The sequence below is a fragment of the Bubalus bubalis genome, chromosome 3, assembly GCF_019923935.1.
Source record: "Bubalus bubalis isolate 160015118507 breed Murrah chromosome 3, NDDB_SH_1, whole genome shotgun sequence".
Classification (NCBI taxonomy): Eukaryota; Metazoa; Chordata; class Mammalia; order Artiodactyla; family Bovidae; genus Bubalus; species Bubalus bubalis.
Genome location: NC_059159.1, coordinates 42,841,593 through 42,862,695, shown reverse-complemented (window position 1 = coordinate 42,862,695; position 21,103 = coordinate 42,841,593). Strand labels below are relative to the sequence as shown.

The window sequence follows — 21,103 nt, the reverse complement described above, 5'->3', positions numbered from 1 at the left end:
TAAAGTTATGCGTGCTTGTCCCACTATTCATCACTGTGTAACAAATTATCCCCAAATTTGGAAGCTTAAATAATTAATATGGTCTGAACTTCTCTGGGGGGCCCATGGTTAAGACTCCATGCTTCTACCGGAAGATCCCCTGGAGGAGGGCATGGCAACCCACTCCAGTATTCTTGCCTGGAGAATCCCACGGACAGAGGAGCCTGGCGGGCTACAGTCCAAGTGGTCGCAGAGAGTCGGACACAACTTAGGACATAACATGCTTCCACTGCAGGGGGGCATGGGTTGGATCCTGGTCAGGAAACTAAGATCCTATATGCCTCTCAGCCTAAATAAATACATAAATAAAAGATTAAAGCTCTTAAAAGAAGAAAAACAAATGAACAAAAGCCAACAATCCTTTTCCTACCTTGCATAGCTTTGGAGGTCAGGATTTCAGGAGGTCTGCTGGGAAGAACTAGCTTGGGGTTTCTCTGGCAGATGAGGTCAGGTGGGGACTGGAGGAGCTGGGGGCTGATGGAATAGCCGTCTCTCTTCATGTAGCTCAGGGTGTATCCATGAGGTCTGCCTGCTGGAGCTTCCTCACAGCACAGACTGCTTACAGAGTGGCTGAAGGCTTAAAGATAGAATATTCCATCAAATAAAGTGGAAGAGATATTGTCTTTTATGAGCTAGTCTTGGAAGTCCCATAGGGTCACTTCTGCCTTATTCTATTGACCTAAATAGTCACAAAAGGCCACTCAGTTTCCAGGGAAGGGAGCAGAGGCTCCACCTCTGATTGGAAGGACTATTAAAGTTACACTGTAAGAGGAAGTGTAGAATGGAAAATATTGTTGCCTCTATCTTTGCCACACGTGTTTGCCTATCGGCCATTCTGTATAGTGCTTGAGCCATCATTTCTCTTTTTTCTGAGGGGTTGTCTTTTTCTTTCTTTGTATGCAAAATATATTCTGGGTGCTAGTTTTCCACCCAGGTATATGTGTTATAAATATCTTTCCCCCTTATTCTAAGGTTTGCCTTCTCATGCTCTCAATGGGTCCTTGTGTGTGCGTATGTGTGTGTGCATGTGTGTTTATAAACTGAAATTTTTATGAGACAAGTGTAGATTCATATGCAGTTGTAAGAAATAATAGAGAGATCCCTTTCACACTTTACCCAGCTTCTCCGCTGGCGATGTCTCACAAAACTGCAGAATAATATCATAACCACAGCCAAGTATCACAGGATGTTGACCTTGATAGAGTTTACCCATTTTATTCAGATTTCCTGTTTTGCTTGTGCTCACTTACATGCGTGTATTAAGTTGTACACAATTTTACCGTGTGTACGTGTAGCCACTACGATAAAGTTACTGAACACTTCTAGTACAAGGATTCCTAATGTTTATAATCACACCAACCCCTGTCCCTACCACTGGCAGCCACTAATCCATTTCTAAAATTTTTTCATTTCAAAAATGCTATATATACCTTACACACATTAGGATGGCTACTACCAAAAAACAAAAAAAAAAAAAAAAAAGAAGAAAGAAAAGAACAAATGTTGGTGAGAATGGGTAGAAATTTGAACACTTTTACACTGTTGGTAGGTGATGGGTATGTAAAAAGAAGCAACTTCTGTGGAAAAGAGTACACTGCCTCAAAAAATTACAGAAAATTCCTTGGCTGTCCGGTGGTTAAGACTCAGCGCTTTTACTGCAGAGGCCAAGAGTTCAATCCCTGGTCAGGGAAAAAAAACAAAACCCCAAACAATAGCTAAAACATGGAAACAATCCAAGTGCTTATCGACAGATGAATGCATAAGCAAAATGTGGTGTATACATACAATGGGATGTTGTTCAGCCTTGAGAATATTATGCTAAGTAAAAGAAGCCAGTCACGAAAGGGCAACTGTTCCAAGATCTCACTTCTGTGAGCTCTGTAGTCAAATCCATAGAAACAGAAAGTAGGTTGGTGTTTGCCAGGGGCGGGGGACAGAGAGGGATGGGGAGTTAATGCTGAACAGGGATAGAGGTTCAGTTTTACAAAATGCAAAATGTTCTGGAAGATGGATGGCAGTGACGGTTACATAATAATGTAAATATGCTTAATGCCACTGAAATGAAAGCTTAAAATTGGTGAAGATGATAAATTTTGTTATGTGTACTTTACCACAATTAAAAATAAAGGCTTTATATTAATAGTTGGAATCATGTATGTAGTACATATGGAGTTCCCTGGTGGCTCAGACAGTAAAGAATCTGCCTGCAACGGAGGAGACCCCAGGTTTGATCCCTGGGTCAGGAAGAATCCCTGGAGAAGGGAATGGCTGCCCACTCCAGTATTCTTGCCTAGATAATTCTCTGGACAGAGGAACTTGGCAGGTTACAGTCTATGGGGTCACCAAGAGTCAGACACAACTTAATAACTAACACTTCTACTTTCACATGTAGTACATATTTTTTTTTTTGCTATGCATAATTCCTTGGAGATTAGTATATCTTTTAATAAACAGATATTCTTGTTTTTATTTTTGGCTGCACCCTATGACTTGTAGGATCTTAGTTCCCTGACTAGGGATTGAACCCAGGCCACTGCAATGAAGAGTGCCAATTCCCATTGGGGAGCTCCTTCTTTTATTATATTTATTGATTTCTGCATTGTTTTAAAATTTTTTTGATTATCCTAAGGTCATGACAATATTCTGTTATTTTCTATATGTTTTACCATTTTACTTTTCACATTTAGATCTACAATCCATCTGGAACTGATTTTGTGTACAAGGTGAGGTTTAAGGTCAAGAATCATTTCTCCCCCAGATCTCCAGGATCTTTTATCAAAAAGACAGTCCTTTCCCCACAGCTCTGCATTGTCATTTTAGTCATAAAATAAGTGTGGGTCTATTACTGGATTTTCTGTTCTTCTCAATGTAATCATTGGTGTACTTTGTGCCAGTATCACACAGTCTTAATTACTAAAAAAGGAAATGGCAGCCCACTCCAGTTGCCATGGACAATCCCACAGAGGAGTCTGGCGGCTACAGTCTGTGGGGTCACAAACAGTTGGACACCACTGAGCAACTAACATTTTCACTTTTTTTTAATGTCTTGCCATCTAAGTTTGAATCCTCTCACTTCACTCTTTTTCAAGCTTGTCTTGATTATTCTTATTCCTTTGGCATTTCCCCATAACTTCAGAATTACTCTGTCGATGAAAAATTTCTTGGGATTTTGATTGGGATTATACTGAATTTATAGACCAATTTTAGAGAATTGGTATCATTGCAATACTCCCTTTTTTTTTTTTTTTTTTTTGGTTGCACCGAGTGGGGCTCAAAATGAGCAAGAGGGGCAGTGAACCTGGCAGCCCCTTACATCTTGTGTCTGCAGTGGAGCCGGGTCTCCCAAGGCTCAGATCTGGCTTCAGCACCTGGGCAATGGCTGCCCTGTTCCAGGAAGCTGAGGGCAAGGCCAGGGTGCTGCTGCCCCCCAGTGTCGAGGGTGGGGAAGAACAGGCAATGTGTAGCCTTTAGGCTGAAGGGATGTGTGGGCGGGTTCAGTCTCTCTCCTCACAAAAGACACAGTACAGGGCGTGGGCATAACCAGATCTTTATTTTACCAGAAGGGACAGGCAGTGGGGCAGTGCAGCATCCAAGCCCCAGACCGGACATGCAGCATCCACATGCAGGAACACAGGCTGGGGCAGGGCGAGGGGTGGGGGACCAGGACCACAGGATACCCGCAGCGTCCCTGCAGGGATGCTGGGGCCCTGGGCTCTTCTGCCTCCTCTGAAGCAAGGAGACAGAGGACCGGGCTGCTTCCCCACAGCTGGAGCCTGATCATTTCTGGCCAGGAAGCAAGCCGGCACGAGCAGGGAAGGATTCCGGCCAGCCTACGGCACTCGATTCTGTACAGGGCTGGCACAGCTCTGACCACTGGAAGGGCCCGGCCTGATACTCAGGGCAGCACAGCCCTGGTAGGAAGGGGGTCTGTACATTTTCTATTCCCCAGAAGGGCTGGATCCTGATCCCAGAAAGGCTTAGCAGAGTTGGGACCAAGCCCCACTCCAGGGAAGGGGATTCCCTGAGCACGAGCAGGGGCCTCCTAAGGCAGTAGTAAACAGAGGGAGCTGCTCTACACAGGAGGCCTCGCCTCTGTGCCCGTGGGCGCAGGAGAGAGAGGTGAGGTACGAGAGCAGGCCTGGGGCTGGGCAGGGGTTGGCAGAGGGCGATGGCCCTGGGCCTGCAGCCACAGCTACTTGGGCCCAGAAGGGCTGGAGTGGGTGAGGCTGGGGACTTCCTGGGGGCAGGTTTTGGGCTGGGAAGACCAGGCCAGGAGAGGACAGGGTGGCCGTCATCCCCAGAATCCCTGCACCCATGCTGAAGCTCTGGCTGGGGCCATAGGGTGGGGGGGGGGGGGGGGCGGCGATGGACAGAAGCACAGAAAACTTCAAGGCACCAGGATTCTTGGGAGCAGCAGGGCCACCCCCACAGACAGACAAGACAGTGATTGTAATAAACATCTTCAATTTAAACTACATGATGTGTGTAGAGGGTGAGAGGAGAGAGGGAGAGAAAAAGACAGACAAAGGAAGAGACGTACAGGAGATAAGGGTGCAAGAGACAAACCAGACAGTCGTGGCAGTGAAAGTGAGGCTGTGGGATGGAGGAGAAGAGGGGGAGACAGACAGAGACAGAGGAGAAAGGAAGACAGCCAGAGGCCTGAACACGCAGCACTTCTGGTCCCTACAGAATAAGGCACCAGAGTCAGTGACGTTCCCGTTGTCCCTGTGGTATTAAAACGGGTGCTGAAGGTGGGGGCGGTAGCTGCTGAAGGGTGTGGGCCGATGAGACCTCACACCTGTGCACCGGTGGCCTTCTTGATCAGCGGTATCTGCAAGGATGGGAGATGCCATGAGGCCTTGGCTTCAGGGCCCCCACCACTCTGCCTGGGCAACCCACCGCAGACAGCGAGACACCCACCTTAGACAAGTCCACGCCCGTCAGGGCATGCACAGAGGCGGGCAGCTCGGCCAGCAGTCGGTTCACTTCTGATGTCACCTTGCTGTTGTCCCCACTGAGGACCACAATCTCATCGACTTTGGTCAGTGGGGCGGCAATTTTGGCAGCAATCTAGGAGGCAGGGTGAGAGGAGAGCTGGTTGCCACTCGGACTCCATCTACCTGCCCCATCCAGCATCTCTCCCTCATTTCCACCTCACCCCATCCCAACGCAGCCTGGGTGGCCCTTATTTGCAATAAAGGTCAGATGGTCCCCTGGGTTAGGGATGAGCCTAGGCCTGTTGCAGAGTTCTTCCCCATACCGCTGAGTACTTCCCCATTTGACCCTCCCAGCCATCCTGCTGCTGTGTCACTGACAAGGCCCAGAGAAGTCCGGCACTTGCCCAGCCAGTCCCAGCCTTGGGTGGGAGCCTTACCCGGGGCAGGGCGTCCAACACCAAGGCCATCTTGGCTGCGTCTCCATATTTCTGGTAGGCCTCGGCCTTGAGTTTCATCCGCTCAGCCTCTGCCTTGCCCCTTGCCTCAATGACTGCCGCCTCTGCCTCCCCGATTTTGCGGATCTTCTCTGCTTCTGCCTGAGCCAGGAGGACCTGCTTCACCCTGGGGGAGTTTGGGCGGGCAGGGTCAGTGGGAAGTGCCAGGGGTCCCTTAAGCCTTGCCTGGGGGCCAGCGAACCCTCGAGCCCCCAACTTTGGCAGGTGTCAGGGGTGAGGGACCCATGAGGGCAGTGCCCTGGCCTTCTGGCTCTGGCCTGGAAGAGGGCACTGGCTCCAAGAGGCCAGATTGGAGAGGGGACCTACCTGGGTGCCCTCTGTGCCAAGCACCACATCAGGCCCTTAAACCTCTAGCACCTAATTCAGTCTTCCTAACAGCAATCCCATGGGGCAGGCGGGTTAACCCTACTTCCCAGTGAGGAAGCAGGCGTGGGGGCCTCCAAGCTTGGCCAGGAGTGGGGGGGGTGCCCAGGTGGCAGAGGAGCCAGACTAAAGCGGGGGCCCCCAGCGGCACCTACTTCTCGCCCTCTGCGATCTGCTGTATGCGGTGGGCCTCGGCCTCGGCGGGGCAGCGCACGGTGGCGATGAGTTCCTTGTCGGTGCGCAGAATCTCCTGCGCCTCCACGGCAATCTGCTTCTTGCGCTGCACGACCTCGATCTCAATCTCTTCCTGACGGATCTTCTGCTGCTCACGCGCCCCTTGCAGCTCATAAGCCAGCTGGGCCTCAGCCGTCTGTGGCGGGGGAGGGTGGTCAGCATGTCAGCGGCTGGCCGCCACAATCCTGGGCTTTGAGCCCCAACCCCGGGACGCCCAGCAGCTTCTCACCTTGATGTTGACCTCCTCGCTGAAGGCCGACTTCTGCAGCTCGAAGGCTCGCTTGGAGTCAGCGATCTTGGTGTCAGCCATGAACTTCACGTCCAACATCTCCTTCTTGCACTCGGCTTCCTGGGAGCAGGAGGGACAGGTGCTGAGGGTCCCCCTGAGTAACCGGGGTTTCCACCGCCTCTGCGCTCCCTCATCCTCGAGGCTGGGAAGGCAAGCCCACATACCCGGATGCCTGCGTCCCGTTCGGCCTCGGCTACTCCGATGTCGGCATCTCTCTGGACCACAGCAGTCTGTGTCTTGCCCAGGGAGCTCAGATAGTCCACTTTGTCATACACGTCCTGGGGAGGGAAGGGGAAGTCGTCCCTGGGAATAGTCAGAGGCATAAAGGGGCCCCTCCTGCCAAGCTCCCACACCACGCATGAAAGGACACGGGGGCCACAGCCTTCCCGCCACACTGCACCTTGATGGTGAAGCTGAGAATCTCGATGCCCATGCGGCCGACATCAGGGGCTGCCACCTCCCGCACCAGCTTGGCAAACTGGTCCCGGTCCTGATAAATCTGCTCCACTGTCAGGGTCCCTGGGGGCAGAAGGATCGTGTGCTGGCTCCCCAGAGGCCCAGCCAGCTTGGGAAAGGGAGGAGCCAGCCAGGGAGAGGTCTGAGTGTAGACAGGGGTCGCGTGGTCTGTGCTGGGTCTTTCTAGGTTTCTTTCTATCTGGCTGTGCTGGGTCTTCCCTGTAGCATGTGGGATCTTAGCGGCAGCATGTGAACTCTTAAGTTCATGGCATGTGGGATCTAGTTCCCTGACCAGGGATCGAATCTGGGCTCCCTGCCTCGGGAGCGCAGTCTTGGCCACTGGACCACCCGGGGAAGTCCCTGGTGGGTTTCTTCTAACACTGAGTCTCCTCCTGCAGGGTCTGGGCAGGATGAGGAAAAGTGCCCCAAGCAGCACTAAGTGCCTGACCTAACTGACAGTCAGTCACTCAGCCCCATCTCTATGCTCTCTTCTTCACTCGAGTCTCCTGATGTTTTGAAAGGAAATACATGATGGAAAACCTGTCAGCTTTTCTGCTAGAAGCCTCTCAGTGGGACTGACAGGCCCGCCTGTCCAAGGCCCCCTGTCCCCTCCCTGGCCTTGGCTCAGGAATGCTGTGTGGCTCCTCGCAGGTGGCAGAGGAAGAGGGGTCCCTGGGCCAGGCAGGGCCTCACCGAGGATGGAGCGCAGGTGTCCCTCCAGTGTCTGCAGGACGACGTTCTTGATGTCTTGCACGCTCTTGCCCAGGAACTGCTCACAGGCCACAGCCAGGAGCTCCTTCTCGGTCATGATCTTCACCTGCCGGTAGTCACAGAGAAGTCTGAGCCAGGCTGGAGGCAGGCAGACGGAGGCCCCAGACCCAGGAGGATGGTGGCAGTTGGTACCCCTCCCCTCCTTTTTAGGACCTGGAGGCCTCAGGGGGAAGGGGGTGGTGGTGGGAGGGGGTGGGGTCTGCTGAGGCCTCCAGCAGGGAGAAAACACAAAGAACTCATATTGAGAAATTTCACTTTCACTGGCAGCCCCAGGCTCTGCCAGGGCCTCTCTTCTGGACATTCTGGGTTCCTCCCCACCACCAACCCCTCCAGTCCACTCTAGGCCCCTCAGCCTGCAGGTCTCTGCAAAAAGGAGAATGAGCAATAGGGGTGCAGACAGACAGACTAGGAAAGAGAGCCAGGAGAGAGCAGGAGACAGGTCTGTGGTCCATCACCAGGGGAAGGCATCCTCTTCTTTCTTTCCCAAGGCACCAAGTCAACCACTCCTGCACCAGGGGCCTTTGAGATGGCTGAACCTGCCCTGTGAGGACCTCTGGAGAGCAGGAAGCCCCTCGCCCAGTCACCGGGCTGGGAATATAACGCAGCTCTGACTCCAGAGCCCAGAGCTCCCTGGCCTCATGTGGCCTCGCCCTCTGGTCCCCACCCTGCAGCCCCCTACCCAGGGGTCAGGGGAGGCCTGGGTTCTGGGGCTTGGCATTTCTGACGCCTGCAAAGAACGGGGAGGGGTTAGTGACACAGGAGCCCCGGCACTGCTTCTGTCCTCCGCTGGCCCTCTGGGGAGAGAAGGGGTGTCTTGTTAGTCCTGCTGGGTGGCCGAGAGGCTGAGTGCAAGTTCCAGTGGCGACGACCCTCTCTGGGAAGGGGGGCGGGCGTGGGCGGGGCCGCTGGAGAGACTGCCCCTGGCTGCCGGCCTCTCCTCGTTCCCACCCCAAACCCCAGCGTGGGAACGAGGCAGCTCAACGGACATGCGCGGGGCTGCTGAGTTACTATACCTGGGCGACACCCGTCACAGTTAAAGCTACCCCCTCGGCCGTCTCTACGTCCTCACAGCGGGGCTGCAACGTCATAATCTCTAGGGAAATCCTGCCAAGAAATGCAAAACAGGGGCCATGGGTCTGGGGGCCCAGGGCCTGGGGTGTGGGGAAAGACTTTGACATCTCACTGTGCCGGCTGGGACGGGCCAGGGGGGTCCTGCTGCAGGAGACAGAGAGGGTGGGCTCTCCAAGGAGTCGGAGCTGGAAGTGTGTGAGGAGGAGAGGGGTGGGAAGGCAGGGCCAGGGTGCAGATGGCTCAGTGAAAGGAGTGCCGTGTGCCTCCCATGTGCACATGTGTCCTCTGCTCACATCAGCCTGGCTGGAAGAGCGGGAGAGGAAGTAGGAGCTGTCAGGGGTGGTCTGGGCCGGGGGGCTGGGGGTAGTGTGGGCAAGAGTCTTGGCGTGGCCATGTGTGTCCTGGAACAGCACGTAAGTGCTGGTCCTCCAGGCTATATTTGTGGGTACCATCTGACCATCCCCCAGAGGCCTTTGCCTGTTCCCTGGGCATGCTCAGCACCCCAGAGTGCCCTGGAGGCTGCTGAGAAAGCTGCCTCGTACCTAGCATGCTGGGAGTATGCCCACTGCTGGGTCAAGATGGAGGTGATCCTGTGTTTGCCCCACCCCACCAGGGGAGCCCTGCCAGGTCCCTCTACCTGGCACCAGGCCAAGGGTGGAAGCCTGCTCTCTGGGGTTGGGGCCAGATGCGGCCAGTGTAGGAAAAGGCTGGGGCATGCTAGAGCTTCGGGGCCAAGGAAGGTTCTGCCCAGATGCCCTGAGTCTTCAAGGGTTCACATCACCCAGTTGAAAAGGGACCTGGGTATTAGCTATTTCAAGTGGAGTGTGGGCTTGGAGGGAGACGAGGCTGCTAGGTGGGGTGTCGAGGGAGGCCTGGCCCCTACATATCCCACACAAAGGGGCTCTGGGCTTCTTCTCTGCCCTGAAGTCTGCCCTTCCATAGTGATGAGTGGTGGGTGTGATAGGGACAGTCTTCTTCCCCATTAAGGATACGAGGTTGGGTGAGGCAGGGTGTGGGGGTGCTGGGTTTTGCCTGAGAAGCTGAAGGACAATTTCATGGGAGGGTGGAGGATGAGTAAGGTGACATGTAGGTCTCTTCTGGCCTGGGGACCCGCCAGCATGCAGGCTCTGAGGGGCAGGGGCTTTCTCGTGTCCATCGCTGCCTCGCTGCCTCCGCTGTGCCTGGAGCTGACAAGACGCTCAGCGGGGAGCTGGCAAATGGACCAATGAGGATGGGAACCTGCGCTGCTAAATGCCCTGGCTCAGGAAAGGGTTTCATCTCTAGGGCTGTTTGGCGGTGAGGAGGGAGACAGCAGGTCGCTTGCTTTCCCAGGTGAGATCAAGTCTGTGATACAGATGGCGTTCCTCGAGCACTTCTTTTCTGAAAATCCCAAAGCGAGCACCTTCACATTGCTTTACTTGCCTTTCTAATATTCCTACAAGGCTCAGAGAGGGCTTGATTCTCCCCCTTTCGCAGATGGGGAAGCTGAAGTCTGGTGACAAAGAGAGCTGCTCAAAGGCCTCTCGAAAGAGAATCAGGGGCAGGGAATGGCCTTGGCTCTTTTTGCTCAGGCCTGTCAAGGAGGTTGGAAGCAGTCAAGGGGTGAGATGAACATAACTCCCCAGGGGACCGGTTCTTCTGGTGCAGCAGGGAGGAGGGTGTTGGCCTGGAGAAGGCGCAGGACACAGAGCTCTGTGATGCCTGAGGACTAGGACTCCTGCAGGAGTCTTTAGGATAGACCCCTCCCGACCTGGATAGCCCACCTCTGTCACAAAAGGGCCTGTGTCTTCTCCCGCCTCAGCTTACTCTCAATGTAGGCTTGGCGTCCAAAGACACCCCCTGACAGACTTGGGCAGAGCTCCCAGAAGCCCTCACTCTCTCTCCCCACTCGCAGCCCCCCATGAGCTGGGACAAGGGAGTGGGGGACCCTAGAGGCTCCACGCGGCCACCCAGAGCAGTGGTGGTGGGAGCAGAGGGCAGGGAGGTGCGCTCTCAGGAAAAGGGAGTCCATCTGGAGTCTGCCAGGCCCCCACAGGGTGGGAAGAGAGGAGGTTAGACACAGAGGAGGAAGCAGGCGGGTTATTACCTGTGCAACCCCTGTTACGAATAGCGGGACCCCCTCCGACGTCTCAATATTCTCACAGCGACACAGGATGGTCATAACCTCCAGAGACAGTCTGAGGAGCAGCCGGGGGGGAGGGAGGGAGAGGTAGGGACAGGAAGGGAAGGAGGGGACACAGCAAACACACACAGTGGTTACCAGACAAGCACCGGATGCCTGAGGCCTGGGGGGTGGGGGTGGGGTCGCTCTCAAAACTTCAGCTCCCATCTCCCACTGCCAGCTCGGCTGGGCCTTAGGGGACCAGAGACACCCCTGCGCTGGCCTGAGGCCTCTGGGTCTCTTCTCCAGCCCCCACACCTTTCCAGCAAGAAGCTGCTGGGCTGGAGGTAAAGCCTGCTGATGCCCTGGGCCCATGACCTGAGGTTGGGAGGTTGCCTGTGCGCAGGGCACCAGAGCTACCCACCGCCTCACTTTCCCAGGAGATTCCTGGCACAGTCTGGCTGGCAGCCTGAGCTCCATGCTCCAGATGGAGGCAAGCCTGTGTTTCCAGAAACTGGGGTGGGGGTGGGGGAGGCCACTCTGGAGGGTTCATGAGCCACAGCAAATACCGAATCCTGCTCAGGGCACAAACCCTCAAGGCCTGTACTACTTATCCCTAAGAAGGCAATTTAGGGCCAGAAGAGTCTAAAGCAATTTTTGGATTTTCTGATTTGCGGTGGTGGGATGTGTCAAGGAAGGCTGGGAAGGGGAGAAGTGTGTGCACCCCTGCCAATATTCACAGGGACAACTGGGAGTCACTCACTTCCAGAGTTGGGCACGGGCAGAGTCATGGCAAAGAAAAGGTGCGTGGAAGCTACCTGGGCCTCCCTGGGGCAGGGTGTGTGCCCGTGTGTGCTGGGTGCTGGACCAGGCAGAGGCCAGCCTGTGGACAGCGCAGAAGGTTTCCTTAAACCAGAGGGAGGGAGGGCAGAGGCTGAGGTGAAGGAGCAGAAGCAAGTGTAGTGGGGGGACGGGGAGCAGGAGGCAACGTGGGTCCCCCCACTCTCCAGCCATGCGCATGTACACAGGTTGACTGCCTTCCAGCCCCTCCCTAACAGCACCCTCAGGCTGAGAGGACAGCAGACCCAGCTCAGACAGGCACCCATCAAGCTCTCTTTGGGGAAGGAGAGGGAGACAGGAAAGAGGGGGAGGATGGGGGAGGGGAGGACAGAGGGAGGGAGGGAGACAGGAAAGGGGGAGGGGGAGGAGGGGAGGGAAGGTGGGGAGGGGGAGGAGGGAGGGAGACAGGAAAGAGGGGGAGGTGGGGGGGAAGAGGGAGGAGGGGATGGAGAGGAGGGAGGGAGACAGGAAAGAGGGGGAGGGAGGGGAGGAGAGAGGGAAGGAGACAGGAAAGGGGGAGGGTGGGGGGAGGAGGAGGAGGGGAGGGGGTAGAAGGAGGAGGGGATGGGGAGGAGGGAGGGAGACAGGAAAGAGGGGGAGGGAGGGGAGGAGAGAGGGAAGGAGACAGGAAAGGGGGAGGGTGGGGAGGAGGAGGAAGGGGGAGGGGAGGTAGACTGGAAAGAGGGGGGAGAGAAAAGGAGGGGGAGGAGGGGGAGGGGGGAGGGGGAGGAAGTGGGGAGGAGGGAGGGAGACAGGAAAGAGGGAGAAAGGGTGGGGGGAGGAGGGGAAGGGGAGGGGGGAGAGGGAGGAGAGGATGGGGAGGAGGGAGGGAGACAGGAAAGAGGGAGGGTGGGGGAGGGGGAGAGGGAGGAGGGAGGGAGACAGGAAAGATGGGAGGGTGGGGGGGAAGAGGAAGGAGGGGATGGAGAGAAGGGAGGGAGACAGGAAAGAGAGGGAGGGAGGGGAGGAGAGAGGGAAGGAGATAGGAAAGGGGGAGGGTGGGGAGGAGGAGGAAGGGGGAGGGGAGGGAGACTGGAAAGAGGGGGGAGAGAAAAGGAGGGGGGAGGGGGAGGAAGTGGGGAGGAGGGAGGCTGCAGCTCAGATGCCAGAAGTGGAGGAACCGCTCAGGTCAGGGAGAGACAGCTGCCCCCATCGGGGCCTCAGGACAGGACAGGGCATGGCAGCAAAGGACAGCAGGAGAGACCTCACTGAGTCTGGAGAAGAACAGCTGACACTGAAGGCAGGTGACATGGAGGATGGCTGTGGAAAGGACCTCAAATGGAAGGCTGGATTAGAAACCTAGACCTCCACTCTGACCTAGGAAGCACCTGCCGGTCTCGGGGAAACAAGGGTCCCCGCTGGGGGAGACGCCCCTGCAGCAGACCAGGGGACAGGGAAGGGGCTGCCCCAGGAACCTAAGAGTGGGCCCTGCCTGTGGGCCCAGAAGGAGATGCTGAGCCAGGGTGTGGGAGAGCCGCCCCGAGGATGAGGCATAAGGCCCCCACCCCTCACCTTCAAACCTGCCGTCAGAGAAGCTGGGCCCTGCTGTCTTGGGGCTCTGCTCCCGGGAGCAGGAAGCGGGAGGGGACCAACCACGGTGTGCAGAAAGGGCCTCTGGGGTGTCAGTGGATGCCTGGCAGGACAGGTCTCGGGGCAAGCGGATACTCTCTAGGCCCGGCTGTACGTCGAGGAGTTTGGACGAGACACTCTGCTGTCCCAGGACTGTGTGGCGGGTGTGGGGTGGGAGGTGACAGTGTCTCTGGAGAGGGAACCCATGGCTCCTGTCAGGCCAGCTGGCCCCCTCAGGAATCTTAGGATCCTGAGAGGATCTTGTGACCACTACTAATTGCTTTCTGAACACTTTTGACCTTGGGCCAGAAGAGTTTCCCAAGATCCCTCAACTGAGGCAGGGCTAAGAGCGGGGAGAGATGGGCAGTGGAGGGGGTTAGGAGAGATAAGTGAAGTTAAATCGTTGTGACATGCTTCCCATGCCCCTGACTTCAGCCAACACCCTCAGACTCCCTGCCGCCATGGGGCGTCTCTCTGCCACCTGGGATACAGGGGGATTTCCACTGGAATCTCCACTGCTTCCCCTTCACAGGACCGCCACCCCTGCCAATGGGCCTGCGCTTTCATAGCTCTGCTGCCTGTGTCGCCTGGTTCCTGGCCTGGAAGAATCTGGGCCCCTCCCCTGATCTCCCATAATCAGGAAGGGGTTGCTGGTGGAGAGGTGGCCGGCCAGCCTCATCTCTTCCTGGGTGGGCAGTGAGGGGGACAGAAGAGGCCTGGGCCCAAGTCTAGCCTTGCCCCGGGCTCTGGGAAAGCCAGCAGGTAGAGCCTGAGCTGAAATCTCCTTTCCCCTTCTGAGTCTCTCCAGACTGATGGAGGAGGTCCAGACCCATCTTGCCCAGCCCCGGTGCCAATTCCTTAGATCCGTATCCCTTGCTTTAATACACAGTGCCCCTTCAGACTATAACCATCCTCTGCCATTTAGCCCCTGCCTGCATTGTCCCAGGATCTGCACAGGGCAGGGGTCTCTTCAAGCCTTTCCTCCTTCCTAGGACCACTCCAAACAGGTGTGTTATTAAGGGTTCGTGAATAATTCTGAGCTAGAATCAGGGCGTTAGGGTTCTGCCTGAATTGCCTGGGGCAGAAGTGATGCTTTCACTGGAAAAAAAGCACAGCCACCAAGGAAGAGCTGCTCACAGACAGCCCTCCTGCCTCCCCATGTAACCCACTCCACCTGCCTCTTAGGAGGTCCCCCCAACTAGAGTGGAATGCAGCAAGTGGTAGATGCTCTAGCTCAAGTGGCATGAAGGGGGTTAAGGATGGAGACCCTCTTCTCCCCTGCCCACCAGGATGCCCGATTGCCAGCCCCCAGGCCCTTACCTCTGAGTGTCGGAGATACACCACCAAGCCCAGGCCCAGCCGCCAAACACATACTGTTTATAGTCGGAACCACAACAGCCCCCTGGAGAGCAAAGCAAACCATGGCTGGTCAGTTAGTCCTTGGGTATGTCTACCCTCCAACGCCTCCATCAGCAACGCTGGGCCTTCGCCTGTTCTGACACGTGACAACGCCCACCACTGGGCACCAGGTGTGGAGGTTACAGATAAATGGGAGACAGGCCCTTAAGGTCTTGGGATCTAGTTTGGTAGACAGGCAATTTGCATAGAAATGAGGGGAGCCAATGAGTGGTTCAGAATGTATGTGCTTTCAGAGAACAAAGTCAGTGGGCAAGAGTGAACAGGGACATATCCATCTTTGATTCAACCATCCGTTCAGCAAACAAGTACTTTTCTGTGCTAGGGAAAGAGAGATGAAGGTACAGCTCCTTTCTGAAAAGCGGTGGGACTCGGAGGAGTGACCTTTTCCTGAGCTGATGGTTGTACCATGCAACTGGCCTGTTACCAGGATGGGATCAGTCCCAGAGGGGATGCAGGTGGAAGGCTAATACAAGGGAGTCTACGAACCAAGGGGCGGGATGGGGGTGGGGGTGGCATGCTCAGCAGACCTCTCAGTGAGGCTGGTTCCCAGGGGTTCAGAGTGAATGGGAGTGGATGGGGAAGATGGCAAGACCTCAAAACAGAAGCCAACTCATGGTACCAAATGGAAAAGTGAAAGGGAAAAGGCCTAAAAAGGAAATGACTCCTGGAAACTATGTATCAACTAAATAGCCCGTTTGAATCTGGCCACCACCCAGATTCACTTCCTGGAGGAGCTCTGCACAATCTCTATACAGAAATGAGAAAAATCAGTTCTTGAAATTCTTGTTGTGAACCCTCCTGCTGATGCCGAAATTAATCAACAAGTTCATGAAAACTTAGTAAAAGGAAGAAGGGCTGTTCCCTGGCAGAAACAGATGATTCAAAGGAAATGTAACATGTAACAGGGAGGAAAAAGCCAGTGGGCGTCATTGTTTCCGCATTCATAAACTTGGGTTTTCAGGAAAGGCTAGAGTGGGTGCCTCCCAAGGTCAAAGGTCAGGGGTAGTTTTGTGTAGCTGGGTTAGTGTCTCTGAGCCCTCATGAGACACTGTCCTCAGAGGACAAAGCCGGGCAGCGGGCAGACTGCAGAGTATTGTAGGGATTGGGCCAAGCAGGGGTGTTGTGTGTATGTACCTGAGTGATGGGGAAGTCATTTAAGCTAAGAAGCCACACTTGTATTTGTATTTTAGAAACCCCACTTTGCCCAAGGAGAAAGATACCTGGGTCAGGGAGGCTGGGGAGAAGCAGCCTCTTGCAGTGACCCAGGCCACACACAGTGGCTAACGTCGGGGGATAACTTCTAGAGTAGTCTTATCCAAGAGAACGTTCTTCTGGGATTGAAATGTTCCCCAGCTGTGCTGTGCAACAAAGCAGCCACTCGGGACATGTGCTACTGAGCACTGGAAATCTGGCTGGTATAACCGAGAAAATGAATTTTAATTAACTTAAATTAACCTGTGGCTCACGGCTATCATATTAGACAGTGTAGGCCTAGAGCCAGGGTTTGGGTTGGTGGTCAGGCAATAGAATCATGAACTGGAGAGAAGTTTTAGATAGCTGGAGGGACCACCTGACGCGAACAGCCGACTCACTGGAAAAGACCCTGATGCTGGGAATGAGGGCAGGAGGACAAGGGGGGCGACAGAAGATGAGATGGTTGGCTGGCATCACCGACTCGATGGATATGAATTTCCAATAGTTAAGGGCAGGGAAGCCTGGCGTGCTGCAGTCCACGGGGTTGGAAGGAGTCGGACACAATTTAGTGACTGAACAACAAAGGAACAAAGATCCCACAAGTGTGGGACTGCCAAGATAGACAGCTGGCAAATGATACTGCCCACCGGGCAGCCCACCCTGTCTCCTGGGTCTGCCCTGTGCATGGTGTACAAGCAGCTGAGCCTGAGGTCCAGGGAGCCGGGAGCATCCCTGCAGTGTGAACAGGGTCAGGAACAGGTTGCAGGTCTCTGGAAACACCTGTTCACAGGACTGCTGCTCAAGGTAAGCCACTGCAGGCTGCTGTGTCCTGGGGATGGGGTAAGAGGAGCCTCTGAGGACCAGCAGTCAACTTGAAACTAAAACCATCTCAGGATCCAGTGAAACTGGAAAAGGATCAAAAACCACAGCTTGTTCCACTTCTTCTGGCCTGGTGGGAGCTGGGGCACAGTGGCACAGCTTTCTCCAACCAACCCAGGGCACTTCTCAGGGTGCAGGGAGAGGAGACGTGTAGTGGTGTAGTGTAGTGGTGGCAGGGTGGGATGGAGGCGAGGGAGCCAAGGGTGGGAATCTACGCTTTGAAGTGAAAAGTGAAGCATTAGTCACTCAGTTGTTTCTGACTCTGTGTGACCCCGTGGACTGTCAGGCTCCCCTGTCCATGGAATTCTCCAGGCAAGAATATTGGAGGGGTGGCCATTTTTTTTTTTTTTTACCTTTAACTTATTCTTTGACCTTGGGGCAGGCTGCCACAGCTCAGGCTGGGCCTCGGCCAAGGGTAACATGGCCAGGTTCCCAGGGGTAGCAACAGGAAGCTGGGGCTGCCTGGCTGCCCCACCCCCAGCAGCCTCCTCCCCTGGAAGGGATCTTCCTCCCAGCTTCCTGGTCACCCTGGGGACCACTCCCAAGAGAGGACTCTTAGGTGACCCTTCTTTGACCTCCCCAGTTCTTACTGTCTCTAGACTTGGAGACAATCCTCCTAATTTTATCTCACTTCTTCTAACCCAACGTACTTTCCTTTGCTCTGTCCTCAACCAAGCTGAAGAGTCACAAAATATCCTGTCATAAATTCCGCCTCACTCGTAGCCCTCCCCCAACACAAGCGCCCGTCTGCCCCCTCAGGAACACTCCCTTTCTTCCTGCCCCTCTTCACTCTTTCATTCCTACTAGTCAAGAAGACCTACAACTCTACTCTACAAGGCAGATTTTTTTTTTTTTTTTTGGTCACGCTGCAGGGCTTATGGGATTTCAGTTTCCCAACCAGGACTGAACTGGGCAGTGAATGTGCTGAATCCTAACTACTGGACCATCAGGGAACTCTCATACAAGGGGGATTTTTTTTTTTTTTTAAACATTTTATCAATTTATTTGGCTGCACCAGGTCTTAGTTTCAGCATGCAGGATCTTTCGTTGCAGCATGTGAACTGTGAACTCTTAGTTGCAGCATGTGGGACCTAGTTCTCTGACCAGGGATTGAACCTGGGCCCTCTGCGTTGGAAACACTGAGTCTTAGCCACTGGACCACGAGGGAAGTCCCACAAGGGGGATTTTTTGAGCCAAAATCCCCCCTTAGTAGTCTGGCAAAGCCTGAATATTCATAAATGCATAAAATAAGATACATAAGAAACAAATATTTAAAGTTATATATATGTGCTATGTGATACATAGTAACATGTATAATGTTATTAAATAATAAGATCTTGTGGTAGATTAATAACTGGCTTAATTTCAAAGTAGCAATGAGCATAAATGATTTTTACCATACCTGCAACAAAGGCAGTATGGTAGGAAAATATCTGCTAATTCTATCATGGATTGTTGCCGACATTAATAATCGTAGGAAGCACTAACTTTCAGTTAAAGTGAAAGTGAAGTCGCTCAGTCATGTCCAACTCTTTGCGACCCCATGGACTATAGCCTACCAGGCTCCTCCATCCATGGGATTCTCCAGGCAAGAACACTGGAGTGGGTTGCCATTTCCTCCTCCAGGGGATCTTCCCGACCCAGAGATTGAACCCGGGTCTCCCACGTTGCAGGCAGACGCTTTACCGTCTGAGCCACCAGGGAAGTCTAAACTTTCAGTTAAAGTAAGTGTAAATAAAAATGTACTACTTTCCTCTTATCAAATACAAAGACCTCTAAATTCTATCCACAAACTCCAGGTTAAGAATTTCTGACCTACTGTAGAGATAAGAGAAAGGTATATGGTGTTTGGATTCCCCCAAAGTAGAAACAGAGAAAAAAAATTGTGCATTACAGAATGAAGGAGGCAGGATAGACAAGAAAAACCTCCAGACTTTTCAAGTGGAAAAGATGATCATGATACATATCAATATCCTCCTTCTGAAAGTGGGCTGCGTGAGATGGCCCTGGACTTAGAAGGGAAAGTGAAAGTCGCTCAGTCATCTTTGCGATCCCATGGACTATATAGTCCATGGAGTTCTCCAGGTCAGAATCCTGGAGTGAGTAGCCATTCCCTTCTCCAGGGGATCTTTCCAACCCAGGGATCGAACCCAGGTCTCCCACACAGCAGGAAGATTCTTAACCAGCTGAGCCACCATGGAAGCCACCTGGACTTAGATGCAGGTCCAATTAATGGGGTGTAGGGAACAGGACTGGAAGTCCACACGCCAGCGAGAGCCACGGTGCAGTTTGATCATCTCACATCCCAAGGTACTACTCTGCTGGGCATCATCTCTCTCTCCTCTTCCACCCTCCCTTGACTTCAGCTCTCTTAATTCTCAGTGTGGCCTCCTCTCCACACCCCTAAAATGGCTTCGAAGTTAGCACTGCCTTGGCCTCTGGCTAGAGTACCCTGGCAACTTGGGAGGCACAGAGCAGCCCGTCTTAGGGGTTCTTTTTGCCCCTCAGTTTCAGGATCGCCACAAAGACAAAACTGGAGCTCTTTCTCCTTGGCCCAGAGTCTGGGCTTCTAGAGAGAAATCCCACAAGAAAAAAACAAGTGTGATGTAGATTCAGGTTTCTAAAAACTTTTAGGAGTAGAGGCTGGGAGACTGGCCCAAGTCTGAGAGAGGCGCAAGTTTGGTCAGTGCTCTCTGGGGGTCTCCCTGGTGACCCCAAGGCTATCTTCTCTGGTTTTCAGGGAAGTGAAAGATTTTTTTTTTTTGGCTGTGCCACAGGGCTTGCGGGATCTTAGTTTCCCGACCAGGGATCAAGCCCCAGGCCCCAGCAGTGAAACCAAAGAGTCCAAACCACTGGACTGCCAGGGAAGTCCCAGGGAAGTGAAGGATCTTAATTTCCCCACAGTAGGGTCCTAGTCAGAGAGACTGACAATTTCCTGTCCCAGGGCAGAGACTGACTTTAAGATTCAAACTGAAACAAAGTCCATGAAAGTTCCCAATGGATTCATCCCAGGTCTCAAAGTGGGTGGCAACAAGCCCTGGTCCGGCCCACCCTCTTCTGCTCAGTTCTGCAGCTGGCCCTAAGAACTCTGTGCACAGGTGGAGAATCCATACTGACAGTGGCAAGTAGGATATGAGCGTTTCCTGCAGCTACAGGCCTTCACGCTGTCGGGAAAACAAGGGCTTCTCCCCAGCACCCGCGCCATTGGCTGCACAAACTGGTGGCTTGAAAGGCTTCTGCCACTTCCCAAGACACCCAAATACACAATTTAAATAGCAGCCTTATGGCACGATCTCTTTCCCTACCCCAACATTGCGGAGCCCCCATCCCGCCTAAGCGCAACAGAAATTCTGGAGTCTGCAGCATTTTGCAACCAGAGCAACACAGCCCAGAGCCAGGTTTCTCAACCTGTAGAGGCCGCACCCGCGTCTCCCGGGCGGGCAGTGCCAGTAAAGCCCGGCAAGCCTCAGCCTGCTCGGAATTAACGGATCTGTGCCCAGAACCCAAGGATCCAGGTCCACCGCCCCTCCCCAGACAGGCACCTGCGACCCACCCACCCCTCGTTCCGGGCGCTGGCATCCAGCCAGACTGTGTTCCCGGAACCCCAAGGCTTCGGCTCGGGATCCTCTAGGCCACAGGGGAGACCCTGCCCAAAGGAGGAGAAGGAGAAAGGAAAGGAGGGAATAAACACGGGCAAACACGCAGAGCACGGAGGTTGGGGGAGCGCCTGGCCGGTGCCCTAGGGCGCGGAGCACGGAGAGTGGGGGTCCCTCCTGGAAGGGGTCTCTGGAGCTACCGTAAGCTCAGGCCCCACCCCCGGCATTGCCCCCGCCCCTGCCCAACCCTCAGTGCCCAACCCTCAGAGCCCTTCCTCGGCCTGGCCCCTCTCCTGCCCTCCCAGGCACAGCCCCCGCCCCAAACACCCTCCCGGCGCCGGCTGTTCCAGATCCACCTCCTTCGGGGCCCCCTCACCTGAAACCACCAGCGCCTCGTTGGGCCCCACCGTGTGACAATTGCCCATGGCGCCTGCGGGACGGAGGGGCCCCCCGGAGGTCGCGGAGACCTGGACAGCAGCCTCCGGCCCGCCCGCACAGCCGGCCTCGCCCTGCCTGTCGGGCCACCCCCAGCGGCCGCCCGCCAGCACCCCTCCGCGGCCGCAGCGCCGCCGGAAGTGTGGCGGCGGAGGGCGGGGCCGGCGCGGCCTGCTAGGCGGTCGGCGCGCTACCCGTAGAGTCAACACGCTTTATTGCACGGGGTAGACATCGCGTACCTTCGACTCCCACTGGGTGCCTGAATAACCACCGTCCTGCCCTTTCTCACCTTCCACCTCCCAACTCCCACCTTAGAGCGGTCGGCCCTGGAGCCAGCCCGTTGGGGGTTCCAATTTCAGCCCCTGCGCTTACTAGCTGGGAGACCTTGGGCGAGT

At 54.7% G+C, this 21,103-nt stretch overlaps 1 protein-coding gene across 5 annotated transcripts; it reads right to left on the bottom strand.

Annotated features, from left to right (window-relative positions):
• Positions 1-3,570: 3,570 nt before the first annotated feature.
• Positions 3,571-20,841, bottom strand: FLOT2 (flotillin 2). 5 transcript variants are annotated; one of them, XM_006042169.4, is made up of 11 exons: positions 20,650-20,841; positions 14,506-14,587; positions 10,762-10,852; positions 7,527-7,650; positions 6,778-6,896; positions 6,542-6,655; positions 6,318-6,437; positions 6,010-6,224; positions 5,414-5,597; positions 4,960-5,109; positions 3,571-4,870 (listed from the first exon to the last, which is right to left on the bottom strand). In XM_006042169.4, the coding sequence occupies exons 1-11, from the start codon at positions 20,696-20,698 to the stop codon at positions 4,832-4,834; spliced, it is 1,287 nt and encodes a 428-aa protein (XP_006042231.1). In that variant the 5' UTR covers positions 20,699-20,841; the 3' UTR covers positions 3,571-4,831. The 5 variants fall into 5 exon arrangements, with proteins under 5 accessions (XP_006042231.1, XP_006042230.1, XP_025136768.1 ...); XM_006042168.4 differs by lacking the exon at positions 10,762-10,852 and adding an exon at positions 8,618-8,708; XM_025280983.3 differs by lacking the exon at positions 20,650-20,841 and adding an exon at positions 13,129-13,375.
• Positions 20,842-21,103: the final 262 nt, after the last annotated feature.

Bases quoted from the DNA above. Each gene is read 5' to 3' on its own strand.
- FLOT2 (XM_006042169.4), bottom strand. From the start codon at position 20,698: ATGGGCAATTGTCACACGGTGGGGCCCAACGAGGCGCTGGTGGTTTCA. The intron at 6,438-6,541 runs GTATGTGGGCTT...TCCTGCTCCCAG, and splicing joins AACGGGACGCAGGCATCCGG to GAAGCCGAGTGCAAGAAGGA. The intron at 6,225-6,317 runs GTGAGAAGCTGC...CCCCCGCCACAG, and splicing joins GCGAGGAGGTCAACATCAAG to ACGGCTGAGGCCCAGCTGGC.